Below are 21377 nucleotides of genomic sequence, written 5' to 3' on the forward strand. Positions count from 1 at the left end.
CGACACACGAGAGATGATAACCCAATCTATGAGAGGGACCTATCAGATCTCGCGGTTTCTCGCGTGAAATGATACTGTTGGTTTTCAGCAACGCACTCCAAGGTGAAATTCAGCTCGTATTTAGTTATAAAATAGGACAATGTTTTCTCTTCTTTGAAATGATTTTTTTTTTTCGTTCACCGTAAACACTGCGTCATTGTTACAGGTAAATCGCATAATTGTATCATATTTACTATTTCACGGCGTGAAATTGTGTCGTTGTCTTTTTATTGGAAGTGTTAATTTTATTGCTGTTTCATTTCGCTTGTTATTTGACAAAAAGGGAGTTCTGTCATCATCAAAATTCTAAGATAAAACCGCACGCTCTTGACTATAGAGTGTTAACTAAATCGGTGCATTAATTAGGGCTTTAATTGTGACAATACATGTTGCTGAGTAACTGAACGATAGACAGCAGTTTTACTCTTTTCAAACTTACGAAACTTTCTTCACTTAGCACAATTGACATCTTGGCTTAATGAAATCGCTAAATGTAAATAAGATCAATATTCTCTATCTGGTTATAGAATACTCTAGATTTGTCACGATCATCTGGTCTTTTTGCTCCAATCAGATATGTACATGTACTTACTATGTAAACTGATGTTTTCTGTTGAATAGTGCATTAAAAAAACTGCAGAAATTACAAATACAGTCAACAGAATTTTTTTCACAAATTTTCACAAATCTTTTCACAAAAATATAGATTAAAAAAATACAACGTGCAAATATGAAAATGCTGCAATTTTTTTTTAAAATTCTTTGAAATATTGAAAAAAAAACCCACCACCCAATTTCATTTGAAACTAAATTCTTCGTCAAAAAATAACAAATAATTTACGGATGTTAAACTTCCAAATCTTTGTCAAACGATCAAAAGTTGATTGGAAATAATACGGATTTAAAATTCAGGAATATAAAAAGAAGATACATGTAACAACGACAGAAAAACGCGCACGCACATTTTACAATGTATTGTCACAATGTATTAACACTAATTGCGATCCAGCGTTTTATTGCAAAATAACGGTTTGTTGAGATATACTTATAGCCATAATATATTCAGAACATTGACGATAATTTGAATACAAACGCCTGATAGGCCCCCCGCTGAACTCGTACTTTTAAGCTTCATAGCTCGGTGCCCGTTCAAGATGGTCAAGTCGCACAATACGTTCTTTCACCTCATTGAAATGTGTGTCTCACCGGTGGCCGTACTCTTACGACTTCTAAATTCAGGTTTCTTTTTTTTCTTTTATTATTCCCTTGATCCTTCCTGTTGTGTTACGACAAATAGAAGAGAAAGGTCGCGACCGTGCATAATGAATATTTTCTAATTAGACCTGTCTCCGCATGCTTATTTAAACGTTTAATCAACTCAAGACCTATCGTCGTCGCTTGCATTTAATTGACAGGCGACGAAAGCTTATAGGTTATCAGTCTCTGAGAGTGTTACCCCAAATAACAAGCCCTCAAAGCTCAAAGTACAGGACATGCCCATAAAAGTGGAGAAATTTTTTTAATTTATGGTTATTTTGGAAAAATAGTTTTTATCAAAGCTTGTCAGTTTTTAATTCAGATAGTGGAATAATTAAGCTTTTCTCCCATTAAAAAGGTTTTTTTTAGGGGAGGGCTGAAACGCTGATATGAACGAGCGTCCGATTACAAAGGGTTTGCCTACCTCAGAATTTCCAAATTTAGAACTGTGTCTCAATAAATCAGACATCTTGGTAAAAAAAAGAGCAAGTTTTTCTCTTTCATCTTTTAAAGTATATATGTCTCCTCCGATATTTTGATGATAAAACTACATTTTTTTTTCGAAAAAAAAAATTTAATGAATGAACATTATATCGTAAAAGGTATATATATATGTAAGCTGAGTTTCCTACTTTTATTAAAGGAGTGATGGTTGTTTTCGTTAAAAGTTTACAGGGTTTTTTTTTTTTTTTGTAAACGGCAAAGAAAAACTTGCAGAGCTTGCCATAATTATCCAGTTTGACCTACTTAAATGATTATGCATGTTAAAAAAAATATGTGTCATTGTTAAAAATGGGTAAAAAAAAAATGTGTGTGAATCGCATTTACAATTCTAAGAACTTTTTTGCCAGATCTAAATCTGCAGCTTGGAAATTCAAGGACGTTTACAGTTGAAAAGGGCGCGCGTACTTTCTTACAACAAATGATAATTAAAGCGATCAGGAACAAACTATATTTGGTGGTCCGTGAACCTATATAATTATACAAGTCCTCGTCTTCTTATACCAACACCTTTGGAAATTATGTGAAGCCCAATTTTCTATAACTTAATAGAGATATTGAAGACTTACATGCGTTTGATTTGAAAATGACAGAAAAAGTTTAATTTTGGAGGAAAAAACCCAACTTTGATTTGATTTGAACATATTTTTATTGTACAAAATACCATTGGGATTGGGCACAAGTTCTATAACTTAGACCGCCCTCTCCCAGTACAAAGATATAATACAATATATGTGTACACAACATAAATAAAGGTCAGTGGATAGAATGGACGTATACATAAATGCATTTGACATGTATATAATAAACAACGGTGTACTAGTAGTTATTAGATCAGTTAAACTTTTGATTTATCGCTATTAAATTGAAACAAAAGTTCCTGCTGCAATTTGAACTCGGACCTGCTTCGGGTCAGAGATCCGAAGCTGTACATATTTCGCTACAAATGTGGCGATTCAATATAAACAATTTCACAATACAGTGTCGTTTAAAATCGTCATTTTATGACGTATTGGCCAAAAATAAAGTACAAGTCGTGGGGTGTCAAGGAACCGTACACGCACTTGTTTTAGAGAAGGATGTCTTCTGAGATCGAACCCTCAACCTTCCATTTCAGTGCTAAGGACGTGCATAAGAATTTAATATAAGTGAAAAGTTTCGATTAATAAACACAATTTTTTTTTGCATTTGAATTCGTACGTTTCGGTTTTTTTTTCTTTTATGAATATTTTCCATCTCAATACGACCTAAACACAAAATGCACTCTTACAAAGAAACAGGTTTTCAAGAGGAATACATTTTGGGGTTTTTTAGTGATTTTTATTTTTTTTAAATTTTAATGCATGCAATTATATAAGATTGAATAAGAAAGGATTTTCGTTTTATTTTTTTTTCTTGTTGATGCATTACGCAATATCAGATGAACACGCGTTGAAATAAATTACGGAAGTCGTGTGGGAGACATATTTCTGAAACGGAAGTTAATTTAAAGCCTCTTTAAACGAATTGTGTCGAGAATTTATTTAGACTCATATAAATACACCTGAGCAATAAATTACGATGGAAACACTTGTATTAGTAAAGATAATTAATTCCTGTTCTTTGTTGATTACTTTATTTATGATATTTCGACTGCATAATTAAATCTTGGGGGGGGGGGGGGGGTATGGACAATTTAAATTAAGTTTTCTGACATGTACTTTAATATATATTAAACATATCAGAGGATCCAATGTGGTATATAAACGTCTGAATGTACTTTATTTTATGGTTATTCCGAGATCAAATTAAAATCATCGTAATGGGTGTAATCTTGACCACAAATGGCCTTTTCTTGGAAGTACTTGTACACATATATTCCCCAAGCGTTTCTTATGATATGATGACACAGTGACCGAGGCACTGCACTTTAGTTAGTTAATTTTACTTTTTTATATTGATTCTGTTTACAGTGCATCAAAGTTTTTAGGTGTTTTTTTTTTAATTTTGCTTTTTGAAATAATTCTCCCTGCAGTTGTCATAAAACTTTATTTACTTATACGTATTAGAAGCTAGGTGACATATTTCATATTTTTCATGCTTCGAATTCTTATCTCGCATGATTTTCACGATCAGATATTTGTGATACATTTTATAATGAACTGATTTAAGACCGAGGTTTAAGATGGAATTATACACCCTTATTGTGTGACGTACACGTACTTCCTGTCAGTACACGAAATGATTCGCTGTCATCGTTCTGTAGCATTATAGCGTAGCTCAACAGGAAGTAGCGTTATTCATTAATTTATCAGTCATGAATTCAAAGATCGATAGATTTTTTTTTTAAATCAATTTTAAGAGGACTCGATGGTCGTTACCATTTTTAGACTGTATTGATCTCCTTGTAAAGAAGAACTCCATATAAAAAATACATTATGAAAATCCCAAAATTCAAAAGATATGGATTTTCGTTTTACTAAATTTATAGTTTATAGCTAAACACATCAAATTTTAGGTTGATCTGATATTTAATTTGTTTACCATACAGTCTCCTTAAATGTTTTCAAAAAAAAAAAATAATAATTCCGAGTCCAAATATTGATTGTTTATATAGAAATTTGACCCCAAATAATGATTAAGTGAGTATAAATTTGTATGCATTTTACTAAAGCATCCTGTTTCCATCTTAAAATATTGATTTGCACATAATGAATTTCTGATGTTGTTCTTAAGGAGACTAGGTGGTCATCAAATTGACCATCAGATATGATTTAGCTGTAAATTAATATTAAGAAAAGAAAATAGAGCTCTTCTTCGAAAGGAGACCAATTCAGTCTAAAAATGTGCCACAACCATCAAGCGCTCTTAAAAATATCCCAGAGCGTTGTTTCAATATGATTGACAACACATACAACGTGTGTCTTGTATTTGTCTTCTATCCAGTCGGTAGATCCGGGTGCCGCCATGTATATTCATAGCTATTCAAATTTCCTTTATATGTAAGTAGCCGCTATAAAAGCCATTGACAATTCATGTTCATATTCTGTAACGTTATGTAAATGTCTACTCATTGTCCTGATATTATAAGAGCACACGTTCTTATTTATAATGTATTGTAAATGGGAGTAGATACAACAGCAGTGGCTAATGAATGGGATCCTTCCTGCTTCGTACCCATTGTGCTTCGTTCTCGGTTTATTAATAACTCAATAAAAGTTTATCTCTGCTGCTAGTATGCAATTCAGGCAATTGTTGTTTCTAGCAAATGATGAAAGAAAACAAGGTATCAATATTCACGTCGAAGTATTTTTTTTAATTTCTTTTAGTTAAAAATTGCACTTGGAAAAAGGGGTGATCATGCATAACAAATATGAACGAAATAAATATCGATTGAAATATGTACAGATACAAGGGCATCATTTATAATTGAAACATGATGCCACATTGAACGAATTAAATTACGAAACATTACATGTACACATTGTCAACAATTAATGGATTTCTTTCACTTTCACTTTTGTTCTATCGATTTTAAAACATCTAATGTAACAATCTGTCGTTTTTCCTTAAAAAAAACGACATCGTAGTTTCTTTTTACAATACAATAATCTCACATATGTTAGTTACGTCAACACAAATGACGTCATCATGAATCTTCATCGTCTCCAGAGAGAACAATTGGCGTTGTATTGTCGTTTATAAACTATCACTTCATCTTCACAGTCATCACACGGAGTCCGTCTCAAACTGTCGTCATCGTTAAAATCACACAACGCTGGATGAGTTCACACACGGCAGTACGTCGGAATTGTGTGAATAAATGGATGTAACACGTAAACGAAAGGAGTATATTTCTGTAAGGTTGTGAGTATTGGTCAGGATCTCGACCGGTGCGTTCCATTACCATTTCCGGCGGAAGTTCTGGTCTGCGCATGCCCGGTGCATTTTTTTTCATGGCACGAACATGTCGTTTTGTCTAAATTGAAACCAGTTTTATTGTAGGCACTGATTCTATGTTCGTTTTGTCAGTTTTACACACACGCCATCTCTTGGCGACAGCATAGGTCTTAGGGCAACGGGAAGAGGATCCTGAAAACCAATGTGTAAAATTCATTATTATATTCGGCATCATGATCTCTAAAACTTTAAAGTTAAACTACACAGAAAAATCGCATATGCGCTTGTAATTATTCGATAATGATACTCACCACTGTTTGCGGAGAACTCTCAATAACGTATTTCTTAAGGATTTTCACTAATGCTGCTTTCGTCTGGAACACTCCAATGTGATAACCAGGGCACATCCGAGGACCTTGGCCGTACGGTAGGAATGTATAGGGGTGTCTCTTCTCCTTCTCTTCTGTTGTAAATCTGTCAAAAGTTAAACGTCATTCATTATTTGACCAATGAATTATTTCAAATGAATTTATTTGAACTTAAAGATGAATGCACAAATAGAGTCGTATTATTTCTATATAGAGAACATTCGACTTAAATATTCACCATTATTTATGGTCCATACATAATAGTTTCGTATATCGTTTTGAGAGAATTGCAACTAAAAGTGTTATAGTTTTTGTTTTTCTTTTTAAGAATGTTAGTGTTGACAAAAATCAAAAAGCATGAATGCTTATTCATCAAGCAGAATTGGTTACAAGCAATTAATAAATACACTTTTATGAATTCCTATACATAGTTCTTATTACTGTGCGTTAGATACGAAATGCTTCTGAGCATACATATACTTGTGTGTATATATAAAGAGTCTATATTGTTGGCCTTACAACAGTGTACATACAGGTGTAATTGTTCTCGTACCTGTCTGAATCGAACACCTCGGGTTTCGGGAAGAAGGAGTCGTCGCTGTAGACGGTACAGAGCATGATCCGGACCACCCAGCCCTTCCGGAAGGGGACGCCATTTATTTCACAGTCCTCCGTGCACGTGCGCGCTAATCTGAAATAATCCAAACATAAGATGACCGTTAACATAAGTCTTCCATTAAAAGGATTAAATTTTTTTGAACTGATGTGTTCATATAATTGTAAACATACAAAGACCGTTGAACAAAATTTGTTTCCGTTATAATGCAAAATATGAAGTTGATGTGTAATTTTAAGAGGATTTGATAAAGGTTTTACTTTCTTTCTATAAACGGTGTTGCTTAGAAAAGGGTTAAATGGTAATAAGAAATAACATGGACCTACCCTGGTGCACATGGAAGGAGGCGAAGCGTCTCTAGGATAAATTTGTCCAATTCCTCCAACTCCTTCAATTGTTTGTCGCTTGGATTTTCCTGAAGTCAGATTGAAGGACATTGATTTACATACTGTCGGTTAGCGTTGCAATATTGTGTTCTTGTAATAATTCGAACCATTTGATAGAAATCAAAGCAGAAAAAATGCGACACATGATTGTTTTTTTTTATTAAATAGACATTTTGTGTCAATTTCCTTATCCGTTTTCAACGAAACTTGGTATGAATGCTAAATGTTTTAGTTTTAACACAGTTAACTTTTCCATGTAACCAATTTCAAAGTAAGTTGTTTTACATGGAATTTGCAATTTAACCTTTTATTTGATTAAAAACAAAACTCGGAAAGTTAGCTTGTTTTAATTCCAAGAATCAAAGTAAGACATATTGCGTACCTCGTTTCCGCAAACGTCCATGATGTTTTGGTACACTCTCTGCTGGGCCTCTGGGTTGACGGCCAGCATGTGTATGACGAACTCTATGGAGGCGTTGAGGGTACCCAGTCCCCCACCGATCAGGGAGTTGATGTGGGCCACGATCTCCTCGTCCGACAGGCCCCGCCGGTGCCATTTCCCGTCCTCGGCCTTCTCTAGGAACGTACCCAGCATCAAGTGATGCAACAGGTTCCTTTCTGACGAGTCCACGCCTTCATTTGCTAGCTGTTAGGTAAGAAACGATTTCTAATGTTACAATAAAGTAATATAGTAAGGTTAAAATCCATACAGAAAATATTACATGAGATTGTTCCTATACATTCACCTGTTTCATTTTTGGTCAAAAATATTTTTAAAGAATGAGAAATTTATTAAAACAAAAACCGATTTGGGGCCGGAATTCAAAGAAAATTTTCCTTAAAAGTTTCAAATAGGCTGAAACGAAACTAATTAAGTGTACGGTTTATTTAAGTTTAAGAAATACTTTTCGTACCCTTTCTCTTTCCTCCTTGATGCATTTTCTGATTTCATTCACGTGCTGTACATGCAACATGGCATGTTCTTTGTCAAAAGGTTTCAGGAGGGGCGTTAAACTATCAAAGACTCCTTGAGGAAAAAAAAGCAAATATACAAATTAAACAGTTTTAGACCATAGTGAAATATTAAGTAGAGTCAACATTTGATGAAGAGAGAGATATTTGAGTTTTTCTAAAACAGAACCTGTGAACATTTTTTTTTTGTTAGTTAGGTGACTTTTTTTTTTAAATGGAGAAAAATTTATTGACAATAACTCGTGTCGAAAAATTGATAAATTTTTATTATTCTCCATCATAAGGAGAAACAACTTACTGGCTAGGCCGGCTATAGGATTATCTGCAGAAGAGGAATGGTTGAATGCCCTCATATAGCGAAAAAGCGTGGCGTTTGGGTCATCTAAAATGTTGCCTTTGTAGTTAAAAGCCGCACTGGCAAAAGCTTCCAAAGAAAACCGATCTACCAGGCTGAAAAAAAAGACAACAGAATTAAAAAACTTGTTTTTAAAAAAAATTAAGAAAACCAGAATAAAGCAGGGATTGTGTTGAATAAAAAAACTGTTAACTGTCGACTTGTGGGGGAAAACATGAAAATAATGTTTGTAATGCGAAGGGCATCGACCTTGAGCGGCAAAAAATATATAGCGGTAACCTCAAATACCAAGCTAACATTTCATGGTGTAATCGTTAAATGTTCAGACTGTCAAAAAACGATATTTGATCTGATAGAACGATCTCAACAAGACAAGTCTATGTCCGTTGCTTTTTTGTTCTATTGTTTTGGATTGGTGGAAGGGACCCCGCCTGTTTTTTTGTTCGTCTGTCACACTGGTTTTTCTGTAATGCGTCACGGCTCGCGTCAGAGGTTGTCGCTAGGTCAGCAAGTGCTCTGTAGTAGAGAACTAATACGCCTACAACTTGCTTCACGCTACAGCGCGTGCTTGTGCACGCCCGTGCCAGTCTGGGATGGGGGAGGGAGGGCATTGATGGACCAAAACATTGACACAAGAATTCTTTTTAAGTGCAATTATCGTTTAACCCTCTCCCTAAGACAAAAGGAAAAAAAAACTTGTTTTGCAACAAAAGTTTAAGATGATGGACCAAAACATTGACATAAGAATTTTTAAGTGCATGTTATTTTAACCCTCTATCTTTAAGAAAAACAAAACGTGGTTTCTTTCTGACTAATGCACATCAGGGTTTTTATCATCATGCATCGAACACACTATAAATCTATTTATAAACGGGGGGCCACCGCCCTTTGCGATGGTATGTGTACTCTTAAGACCACAGATGTATATATATTTGATTACAGGTGTCGAAAGATTAATAATGATGATATATTTATAGCCCCCGAAATATAAACCCGATAAGAGAAATATGTATTTCGCGCAGCAAGAGAGAGTGGTGTACTTTACGGATATATCAAACCGTCGCGCGATAAGAGAAGGCATATTTTATACCTTGTGATGTCAAAGCCGTTGTGGTTTAGCCGTGCACTCTCATCTAACTTTAACATCAGCTTATCTGCAGCTCGATTCAAGCATTTCACTATCTATAATAGAAGGGAAAAAATGTGATCGATTAGCAAGATTAGCAAGAAATATACGTCAAATTTTCCTTATTAAAATTTCATCATTTTTTGTTATATTTTTACTCATCTTTCAAATATATTTCTGTTAGGTTGTATTGAACTTTTTATATTTATTATGAATTTGAATTAAAAAAAATACATTAAATATATTTATTATCAATTTTAAACTTCTTTTTAAAAAAGACTAGGAAATTAAATACTTTGCTTCTGTGTAAAAGTATTTAATTCACGTGCACTCACGTGGGCTGTGTTGGCGGACTTGAATGCGGACGCCACCACGGACCTCTGTCGTCGCCAAGTTTCACCATATGTATTCAAAAGACTTAGGTCATCCGGATAGTAAACAAACGGATTGTAGATCTGAAGACACAATAAAAATCGGGCAATCAGCTGAAAGCCTTCATGGTCAACAACTGTTTAAAAACCTCTCCCATAAAATTAAAAGTTCAAATCAGTTCAAATGCTAAGTTCAAAAATGTCATTGGCGATTGATTTGGATTTTTAAAAAAAAAAAGGGGGGGCTTGTTATTTGTACTTTAACATTGTTGTGTTTTCGAAGTTGCAAACAACAAAGAGAATATAGAATGCATGTTACATGCACGGGTACTTACCGGTCTAACATGGAATTTGTCGAAGTGTTTTACCAACACCTGTTTCGCCATTTCTGGGTCTGTGATAACAATACTTGGTTTAAAGCCTTCAAAAAATCTGAAAAATGAGAGAAGAAGGAAATGTTTACTTTTCCTTATGCTCTCTCTCTCTCTCTCTCCTCTCTCTCTCTCTCTCTCTCTCTCTCTCTCTCTCTCTCTCTCAGAATCTTTTAATTTTGACTCTCTCATCCAGAAAGTACATGCGCTATTTGCTCACTACTATATATTAATAAGACTAGGGTATGGTCTTGCACCTTACGCTGAATACGGAGTATTTATTTCTGCCCAATTCGCCTTCATGCTCTATTTTATCAATGGCTGTCAAACAAGGGATTCTACTACGCCCCCCTAACGGCGGAATCTGTAGAGTGCGACTCTCCCCAACCCTCCAAACACTCGGCCCTTTGCCGAGAACTTTGGCTGTGTTGACACAGGATGATTCAAGTACTCTCAATATATCGATCGCGAGCTTTAATACAAACTTCGATCTGCGGTCCGGATTGTCCGAAACCCCCCTTGAAGAGGTGAGAGGGAGAAGCTCTCTCTCTCTCTCTCTCTCTCTCTCTCTCTCTCTCTCTCTCTCTCTCTCTCTCTCTCTCAAATAAATTTCACACTTCATGGTTTTTCACTTTTCTTTCCTTGACTGATATTATATAATATCCGTCTTCCAAAAAAAAAATTCGTTTGATGATCGACAAATTATCAAACCAGGGAGGGGGTGAAATTGTGTGTCAACTACAAGTAACCGCGTTTGTGTGTCGATTAAAGTAGCAAACGGGGTTTTTAAAAGTGCATCAATCATTAATCGTATATAGAAATGTTTCGGCTGAGCGCTATAGACAATTTATTGACCTCCAAATACATGCGGCGTAAGAGTACATCCATTTATCAGGCCTAGCTAAGGATACTATCAACGATTTTTTTCTTTCTTTTTTTTGCAGAGTGTGTTAGTATCAACCTTATCACAATTTATGGACAGCGATTTCTGTCCGCAGATGATCTAGTTTTCTCAACCTCCTGCCCTATAAATTATCAGTGGGGGTTTATAAGGGAAGCTTTTATTCGTTCGATTTGCACTCGAAAGGACGAAAAAAGAAAATCAGAGCAGTTGAACTTTCGGTTCGATTTTAGGAGAAGAATGTGATAGACGGCTTTACGACCGATTCTATAACGGAGTCCGCCCTAGAATTACTGGCATAAAAAGAAAACAGCAAACCGAACTCACCCAAAAATATTTCCGTACGTTTTTCGCCATTCTTTAAACACTTCCAGAGGAAACTGCAATTAAAGAAAATAAATGTCTTAATTCAAATGATAAGACCTTGTAGGTAATTAAGAAGAAATTAAAATTTATTGTCGAGTGTTTTTTCCTGTTGTATAGGAAATTCGGGAGATTAATTAAAGTGGTTCAACAGATCTATATGCACAACTCAACATGGTTTTTGAAAAGGTCACTAATGGAAGTGGATGCATTAAAGAGAATTAATACTATATAATTACTAAATTTTTTTTTTACCTTGTCTTTAAATTCACCAATATTTCCAAACACCCATTTAGGTGTGGGACCTGGCACGTTCAGTTCGTTAAACACAGAGTACGTATTTTTTAGGTACCTGCACAATTTGGAAAAGAAAAAAAATATAAATTTAATGGCGTGGAATGTTTTTGAAAGTTACGTATGTAAAGAAAAACAAGTTTGTTGATATATTTTTTTTTAAATTGTTTTTTATTTTCTCTACTTATCGGAAGAAAAACCAAACATTAAGCGAAGAACCTTACCAATATAATAACACACAGGCGGTGCAAACCAGGGTCAACAGAACCGGATCAAAGGTCAGGAAGGCAGGAAGAACTGCGGCCGTCGTCATGTTTTGATTTTTGTCCCTCCTTTTGAATAGCTTTCACTCCCGTTAATAAACAGCAGGGCTCGAATTTTTCCTCCTCTCTATGTTGTTGTATTAAATATCATTTCGGCATATGATAGTGGCAAATTTTTAAACAACCCTTTACTGGTATGTAAATCTAGACCGGGGTAATTAGCGTTCCAAGCTGGCTTTGCGTGCATTCAACTAATTCCGTACAAAAGATACACCTGAAAAAAAAAATGAAGAGAAAAAAAATATTATGTTGAACTGTCATTCCGCGAAATAGTTCGCCTGGGTTTCTCTATGCAGAGATATGATTCGTGATGGTGGACCACAATTAAGCAAGGCGAATATAAGTGTGTGTAAAATGAGGGGAAAAAACCGGTGCATTTTTACCTCCCAGTTATCCAAAACAGGTAAATGTGTTAAAGGACTGTCAATTTAAAAAGAATCAATAACCTAAACATATATCACACTCAAATGATAGGCTCGAACTAAATCCTGGACATTTTCAAGCAAAAGGTTGCTCTCAGCAATGCCATATAAACTATATAGATCGAGACTACTTTAACATACGGGATATGAAATAGAAATAGGCAATCAAAAGACACTCGGGGAATATTGTTATTGCGGAGTTTTTGTTTGTTTTCTTGTTTGGCTGATTATTTATTTATTTGGGTTATTTTTGGTGTTAGCGGAGGGAGGGGGGGGGGGTGTTTTGGTCATTGCAACCCTTTTACCCTGAATTTGGGTCAGTGAAGGTCACGTAATAACGTCATTGAGGCACTGACCGAAGTGTGACCGTCAGGTGCACTTTTAGCGGTTTTAACAACAACAGGCACGTCCATTGTTTGTACACGTTGATCGGACAAGGAAAAATAAAAATAAATAAACCTCTCGATATCTTAAAGGAGTTCCCTGTGTATCCTAAATATAGCCTGTTGTTGTTAATATAAAAGATTAAGGCACCGGACCGTCGATTATTTATTTTTCTCTCTTCAAGTTCTGTAAATAACTTTTGACACATATAAGTATATAGGTATTTATTCGGTTTATGGTCGATATTACGTAATAAATTTAAATGGGGGACGAGTTTCTTTTTGCTGATCCGGTTGTGTACAATGTATATATCTCTATTATCAAAATATTTCTTCTGTAACGTAAACATTTATGTACTTTTACTCGAGATGAAAAAGAGATTTAGCACGTTTTGAATTTTTTAAAAACAAACAAAAAAATAATAATCGCCCACATTCATAAAAGTTCGTTTAACTTACTTTAAATATATTGAAATTTATACGAGTGATTTGTATATTTCATGTAAATCACAGTCCATATTGCAGATCAATTAAATGCACATAGTAAATTCAGACTGTACCAGAAGAGTACTCGGTTTTACGTAAACAAATCTTGCAAGCGTTTAATTGTAAGAAAACCTTAAAAAAAACAGTTTTCGTTGATGATTCAGATCTCGATAAGATTAAGAGTACAATAAACAATTAACTAGTGAAAGGTGTTTCTAAATTAAATTCTCACGGCATACACTGACATTGTTTATCACTTCATTAGCACAAAATCCGACCCCCTGCATTATTCATCCGCACCCCAACGTCATAATCACTCCCCAATCTCCACCCCCTCAAAAAGAAATAAATAAAACGGAGTTTAATTTGATCGTACATGTAGCTAGAATGTAGAATCAATAGGTTGTAAAGTAATAAGCACAGGGAATAAAACCGCCATCTGGACGTGAATTTATAGAAGGTGGGGGAGGGGGGGGGGAAGAAATGGGGTTAAGGTCTTTTGGGAGGTTTTTCCTGAACAATGATTAAGCCGACTTACGATACGAGATTCAACATTTTTTTAGAATTCAAACTTGCAACAAGTATCTGTGCACCGGGTGTCAATACACACACAGTGTATTAGTAACATCGGCATTTTACCCCAGCAAAAAAATGTCATCGTAGATGTCATCAACAAAAGTGTTAGTTAGCCATTAATGTTCATTAAGAATGGTGTTACACGGAATCATAACGATTTTATAACTATTGTTTTTCTAACAATATCAGCCTTTTATCCAACGTTTAAAATAGTACCCCTCAAAAAAATATCTGAAACCTAACATTGAATTTTTGTATGCAGATAAAGTATTGTGCTAATGCCAATGTAATATACTTCTAACGCGCATACGGGTTCTTAACAGTTAAAACCTTGAAGAGCGAGAGAGAGAGAGAGAAAATAAAAGTGATTAATAGACAGAATTTATTACTTACGAGAAAGGTATAAAATAAAAAACCCCACTTTCGCACCTAATGCATAAAAGGTAAACAACTTAGCTTCTTTTCATCTACAATTACCCCCACAAATTCTGCACTACTGTCCGATGCTGGGGCCGTAAGGTCAAGCGAGATTATTAAATCCAGGTGAGCATATACCTACTTACCTGAGATATAGGTAAAAAAAAAAATCCCACAGGTAACTCGATGTGTCGTTTCGTGCACAGCATATAGCGATATAAGGACTAGCGTGGAATACCACGCGCCTTATATATAATCAACATATCCAATTCTAGCTACGAGGCCGATTCATACGTTTTATGCTAATTAGCCCAAGCACGTGATCTCTTTGGCTGCTCTCATTCTTCATTCACACAGTAGCTAGCACCAGAGAAATAGCTGTTTTGTTTATTTCTAGGTAGTTTTTTTCTTTTCAAAGATAGTTTCAAGGTATTTTTGACATCATGCAAGTCTTTAAAAAAAAGGTGTTTGTTACAGAATAATTTTTCCTTTGTTTTATTTATTTTTTTTTTTTTGGAGCACACAGAAAAGTGATTGTGTGGCCTGTCGTAGCTCCTTTGCAAGTTCATTAAAATTCTAAATAAAGTGAACAGTGCGGTCCATGTGATAAAAATGCCGCGATCACTCATCACTAAAAAAAGACATACAATTTATTCCATTTGATTCCACAGAATATTTAAAGGAGACCTCCTTATTCTCGATTCGTAGATTAATTCAGGTCTATTCGAATGTGAATTCAATGTATGCGTTTTTCTGCTAGAAGAGGGGGGGGGGGGTAGGGGAAGGAGGAGGGAGGAGGGGGGGGGGGATGAAAAAACAAATACTCGACCTTCCTTTTCAAAGCTGCTGTCCGAAATGACCATGCTTATTTTTCATTCAGTGAAGAATGGGTCTGGGAAATTCACACATTGATAACAGTGTTCGTTTGGTTAGGCACCTTGTACTTTTACAGAGTTATGGTGCCGTGTGCAGCCTTCTTCAATGACCACAACTGGCATTGGGCGTCATCTTTGATAGGATTCGCTTCCCCCTCACGTTCGGCGGAAATTTGATCCAATGATCCAGTTGAGGGACAGTTTCAGAGAGGTCAGGGGGAACGGACATGGAGAGGCGGGAGAGGGTGGTGAATTGAGGGTTGCGCCGGGGGGGGGGGGGGGCTAGGGGTAGGTCCGTCGAATATTATAGCATTGAGTTCTGTGTGGTTTGTGTAATTTAAAAAAAAAATCAAGGGCAAGTTTTTTTTTTGGGGGGGGGGGTGGGGGGGGGGGGGTAAGGGGAGGGGAAACAGGGAGTGGTGTGTGTTGAAAGGGGGCTGCTGTAGACACGAACGCATATTGAATATGATAATTAAGAATTCATATTTATACATGTATAGTATAATATATGAGTAATTTCATATCAAATTATTTGATTATTTTCAAACTGGTGTTAATATGGGAAAACATTACAAGTATTATAATGTACATGTATAGACATGTATATATACGGTAGGCAATTAAATAAAGTTCAACTGTCGAACACAATTTTTCACTTTTATGAATTATTTAATTCTTTCAATTCGTTGTGAGTTGAAGAATTTCAAAAAGATAAAAATAATCAGAATAATAATTGGATCTTGATTTTTAAAAAAAAAATGCCATATTTTCCTCTGTTTATTTTTAAGTTGATTAAAAAAAATATTCACAATTTTGAGAAGAAAAAAAACAGAATTCGATATTAACTTGGGGTTTTGAAATAAACTTTCAAAATATTGAAGTATTCGTTTATATTACTGAATAGCGGCAGCAAATGCCAAAAAAAAAATTATTTTAAAGGTACATATCGTGGATGATAATTAAGTTCCGTTGAAAGTCTATAGGACAACGTTATAGAGTGTAGAAGTACTTCTATTATTTGACAGATGTGTGTATATATACGCACAGTGCAAGCGATAAAGCGCGCACTTATATTGTTAAAGGATTTTTTTTTTAAATTCTTATATGCTATTGATTGCGAAACTGAATGTATTTTTATTCAATCTTGTTGTACTTTTTCATGCCAAAAAAAAAAAAAAAAGAAAGAAAAAGAACCCGAATAAGTTGTACTTTATGTGTATAGATTAATTCTGACCCGTTGGATTTTTTTTATAGTAGTATGACACTTTTAGCCTTTTGCCGGGTGGGGGATATAATTTTTTTTTCTTTATCAGTATTGCTATATAAAAGCGGCAGGTCAGAATGCCTTGAATGAGAAATATACCAGCGGTACATTTAATCGTATAAATATTTTTTTTATTTCTCTATATAAATGTTGGTATCTTGTTTAATTACTGGGGTTTATCAGATATTGAGGTGTCTGACACGGGGGTCTTTCTGAATGTAACGCGGGAAAGACATAAGAGGACTGCTAAGTCACCAATAGAGAACCTAGGGGATTGAAATTATGGCCCAGTTTATAACGAGATTGTTAATTTGTATATAAGTATGTATGATGATATCTGATCAGAGCATTAATCTGCAGAGCTCCGGCGAGGGGAGGTCTGCTAATACAGGAAATTAAAGTTCATGAAAGGTTCTGTGGGTTCTAAAGTGTATAGAGTCGAAAAGTACACAAGTGTCTAAAGTGTATAGAGTCGAAAAGTACACACGTCTCTCTCTCTCTCTCTCTCTCTCTCTCTCTCTCTCTCTCTCTCTCTCTCTCTCTCTCTAATAATTTTCAAAGTAGGCATATGCATGAGGTGCTTATTTTTGCTCGACATACATCTGTTTATAGAAATATATATATTCTCTCTCTCTCTCTCTCTCTCTCTCTCTCTCTCTCTCTCTCTCTCTCTCTCTCTCTCTCTCCAACCAAATTTAAATCGTAATATTTCAATATGTGTAAAATATATCACATACAGAATTAAATGATATGTTTAGTTAGCTCTTTAGAAAAAAAGTATAGAGTATTTTTTCTCCATTGAAAGCAGTTAGAATTTAAATTCGTGTAATTTGAGTCCCATTTATCCTGAAGTAATGACCTCTATGTCAACAGTCAAAATGTAATCTTCATACCGTGAACACAAGAATTTAAAGCTTTCGAACAATTTTTTTTCTTTTGGAGTCGATGAAAAGATATAGCATGACTAGATCATATGCTTCTTTTTTTTTTATTTAAATCTGGGACATGTTTGGGTATACAGGTATAGATTTTTGGCCGACACGTGTGTTCCCTGGGTGCATTTTGTGTGTAAAGCTACGTAGCCAGGTGGGTATACGGTGTCTTTTTATTGTTATATCAAGAAAACAAAAATGAGAATGCAGAAATGCAGAATGCAGAAAAGTACTGAGGTTTTTATCCCCTCTATATTACGAAAGAAAAACACTAGGCTCTACATGCGCAAATTCTCTTATATATACATGTAATAAAAGAGAAAAATTTGAAGTTGTTATCAGGAATAAACATCGTTACGCAATGAACGGCAATGTTGATATCTCTCTTAACCAATAACCTTAAATTGTCCATGAAATTATTCCTATTGTGAAAACTCACTCTTCTGTCATGAAGGCTGAATTCTTCTCTATCTTTGATATCAATGAATGTTCACAATGCAACGTCACAGAGAAGAATCTGTGACCTTCGGGCGCAATAAAATGAAAATAAAAACATCATTTTTAAATTCCCTAAGTTTGGTTGAATATTCTCAGGTACGGAACGAGATTTTAAAATTTCTACGTTTTGGGATATCTAGATAAATAAATAAATAAAGGCTGAGACATTTAAGTTTTGTAATGCAAAGAAATCAAAACTATTTATAGCGTTTTCTGCAAGGATTATTATTATTATTTAAAGTCTTGAAATTGGATTTAGCTATACCCACTAGTACATGTATATATATAACATCAAGATGTCATCCGAAATTAAAACTCACAATATCCAAAATAAACTTTTCGGCAAATATGTTCGTTACGATTCGTTGATGTTAGGCATACAGTTTGAAAATTTCAGGAACAAATGTAGCCTCGTGCATTACATCAATATCATAATATTTCATTTTCACGCGTTTATACGCGAGTAATGTTTGTTGGGGTTTTCTTTGTATAACAAAGCAATAGGCATAAGAAAATTACGTGTGTTTATACAAAATCACATTCTATTATAATCTTTCTAGAGGTCGTCAAAATTTTCCCCATTTCTCGCATCACACCCCCCCCCAACCACCGGCCACCTCCTCCGTTCAATCACCCCCTCCCCGTTTCAATATGTACCCCCAATGAACTTAACAATACACTCTGCTAATGACCTATGATAACCTTATTGTTTATTTTCCCCAGTAGACATATGCACCGTTTTTCTCACTTTTCTCAAATATACATGTATATTAACAGCGATGGTCATACCGCCGCACGGTCAAACTCGGTCAAGTGAGAAAAAAAATTACGGTTCAATATGTAGAAGAGGTTAAAGAAAGTACTGCAGTACTTATAGGCTCCATCAAAAGAAAAAATAATTCCCATTGAGCTTCAGCTTAAAGAAATGCAATATCATCGACGAAAATTAGAAGGATTTTTTTTTTGGCAATGATAAGTCAAAGCCGAGAGATTTGCTCTTAGAAATTTCCCAAAAAAATTATATTTAACCTTTCTCTTTAAAAAAAAATATTATTTGTATTATTTTTTTTTTCGGTTATGAAAAGAAAAAATATTTTTGTTATTTATGAACTTGGTTGTGGAAAAGAAGCTGTCAAGTAAGATATTAGAGGAATTATATAGAAAAAAGTCCTCACCTTTCAGACGAAGGAAGTGTAATATCCTGCAGAGAGATAAAGAGACAAAAAAATTGTCCACTCACATTTGTGTGTTTTACTCGGGTAAAGAGAAACTCTATTACGAGGTAAAGCAAGAGTATACGGCGATACACGAGTCCTCGCGCTAGTTATAATAAGGTGGGCGGGGCCCCATCGTGACGAGACGGCGGGACTTCAGCAACACACGAGGCTCAGTTTTATTTTCATTTTGCTTAATTCTGTCCTTAGAGAAAATAATAGCGAGAGTAAGAGAGGGAAAAAGAGAAAAATGTGCGTGAAAAAGGAACTGAAAAGAGAGAGAGAGAGAGAAAGAGAGAGAGAGAGATTTTTTAGATTGAACCCTTTACGTCAAAATTAAGAAAGCATTAAGTATTATCTATTTTTACGTATATATATATACAAGTATATGTTTTCTTTTCACCTTTTGAATATTTTTGGCGCTTAATAAACGGAGAGAGTGCAAGAGCACTGGCTTTATTCTGGTAATAAGATCCCAGTATCGTGTTTTGTGTATTAAGATTGGAGGCCCCCACACATCTGTGTTGGACCGTAAGCATGTCCCGGCGGTCGGGGAAGAGGTGTATACAGCATGTACCGATGAAACTGATTTGACTTTCATAGACGCTGCGTGATCTTGGACTCGATGAAAATCAGTTCTATGACATCGGGGGTGGGATACCGTCCCCCTTTCAAGTTTGTTGTTTGGTTGTCTGAGAGAGAGAGAGAGAGAGAGAGAGAGAGAGAGAGAGAGAGAGAGAGAGAGAGAGAGAGAGAGAGAGAGAGAGAGAGAGAGAAAGAGGTTTGTAAATTGCCAGAGAGTGAGACGGACAGACAGAGAAAGAAAGAAAAAAAGAAAGAAAGAATGAAAGAAAGAAAGAGAACAGAAAAGCGAAAATTTGATAGAGTACGATTGATCAGCATTTTGCGTAAGCTATTAGCCTTCAAAAACGCCTTCAAAAACGCGACGGGGAGTGTTGTCGTACACAGATTCCGTTAATCTCCAAAAAATTCAGAACCCACATCTTTATTGCCATTTTCACAAGAATACGCATATTTTCTTGAAGATTTATAAGATAAAATTGTTTCTTAGTTTTCTTGATTTCATTCACATTTACGTAAGTCGGCATTGTGACGTACTAAGAGCCCACTAGTTGTCTCACTTTCATCTCTAGACTACACTTCCGGTACCCCCACACTTCTTCACTTATATTCCATATTTTCAGAATGAACATGTGTCGTTTTTATGATACAGGTACGTATTTTTTGTAGATTAAAGGACGCAATTGAGTTTTGTTGATATGAGAGAGAGAGAGAGAGAGAGAGAGAGAGAGAGAGAGAGAGAGAAAGAGAGAGAGCTAAATACAGACAGACGGACAGACAGTAATGTTGTCATGTTGGGTGAAAAGTTCGCAGCCTTAAGCTGAGAAAAGTTAAAAGTTCGTTTGGAACGGTTGCTAGTCAAATATGACATGCTTTTACAAAGAAAAAAAATGTTTATTCATGAACTCGATGTTAAAAAGGGAATATTTCATCTTTTATAACTCCATGCTTTGCATATAAAAGGAATGGTCATCAATTATCTGATGCATATTAAGAATTGTCATTAATTCTCCATGCATATTTAGAATGGTCATTAACTCTGTATGAATATTTACAATGGTTGTAAATTTTTGTAGATTTTAATGGTATTATTTTTAAAAAAAAAGGGGGGGGGGGGTCCTTCTATATACAGGTGTCTCAAAGATTTAACCATTCCCTGAACTACAGAAAAGGTGAAGGTTAGATGTATCGTAAATTGCTTAGGCCTTTGACCAAATTAAATGAAAGCACGTGCATGACTAAAATCACGAGCACAAAGCTCTCATTCTTTGTGTGTTTTTAAATAGATATCTAGTCTAATAAATACTATATTACATGTACTATGCTGAAAATACCTCACATTTAAAAGATCTTATTAAAATGAAAAAAAATACTAGAAAACTGCTTTCCTCATTTCTTTCAAAGATGGAGAGGAAGAACAAGTATAAAAAAAAAAAGTTCACGTCGTGCAAATAAATGTTAAATAACGTAAAAAAAAAAAATCGGCGTAAAATATCGGTTATTACTTATTGAAGATAAAAAGTGAGCGCCCAAAATACATTACAGCTTAGCACTGCCCTCTACACGTGTGCCATTGTGTCATGATGTAAGCGGTCCTATACCTACA

General features: G+C 35.1%; 1 protein-coding gene across 4 annotated transcripts; it reads right to left on the minus strand.

Annotated features, from left to right (window-relative positions):
• Positions 1-5349: 5349 nt before the first annotated feature.
• On the minus strand, positions 5350-19297 carry LOC128173243 (cytochrome P450 3A4-like). 4 transcript variants are annotated; one of them, XM_052838961.1, is made up of 15 exons: positions 19151-19166; positions 17917-18001; positions 12024-12336; positions 11761-11857; positions 11470-11522; positions 10206-10302; positions 9835-9954; positions 9464-9555; positions 8317-8468; positions 7961-8073; positions 7429-7692; positions 6987-7075; positions 6598-6735; positions 5988-6150; positions 5350-5868 (listed from the first exon to the last, which is right to left on the minus strand). In XM_052838961.1, the coding sequence occupies exons 3-15, from the start codon at positions 12110-12112 to the stop codon at positions 5791-5793; spliced, it is 1545 nt and encodes a 514-aa protein (XP_052694921.1). In that variant the 5' UTR covers positions 12113-12336; positions 17917-18001; positions 19151-19166; the 3' UTR covers positions 5350-5790. The 4 variants fall into 4 exon arrangements, with proteins under 4 accessions (XP_052694921.1, XP_052694918.1, XP_052694922.1 ...); XM_052838958.1 differs by lacking the exon at positions 17917-18001 and having other exon boundaries at positions 19151-19297; XM_052838962.1 differs by lacking the exons at positions 17917-18001; positions 19151-19166 and adding an exon at positions 19216-19236.
• Between the last annotated feature and the right edge of the window lie 2080 nt (positions 19298-21377).

Source organism: Crassostrea angulata, chromosome 2 (assembly GCF_025612915.1).
Source record: "Crassostrea angulata isolate pt1a10 chromosome 2, ASM2561291v2, whole genome shotgun sequence".
Classification (NCBI taxonomy): domain Eukaryota; kingdom Metazoa; phylum Mollusca; class Bivalvia; order Ostreida; family Ostreidae; genus Magallana; species Magallana angulata.

Bases quoted from the DNA above. Each gene is read 5' to 3' on its own strand.
- LOC128173243 (XM_052838958.1), bottom strand. From the start codon at position 12,112: ATGACGACGGCCGCAGTTCTTCCTGCCTTCCTGACCTTTGATCCGGTT. The intron at 9,955-10,205 runs GTAAGTACCCGT...TTGTGTCTTCAG, and splicing joins ACAAATTCCATGTTAGACCG to ATCTACAATCCGTTTGTTTA. The intron at 5,869-5,987 runs GTGAGTATCATT...ATTGGTTTTCAG, and splicing joins AGAGTTCTCCGCAAACAGTG to GATCCTCTTCCCGTTGCCCT.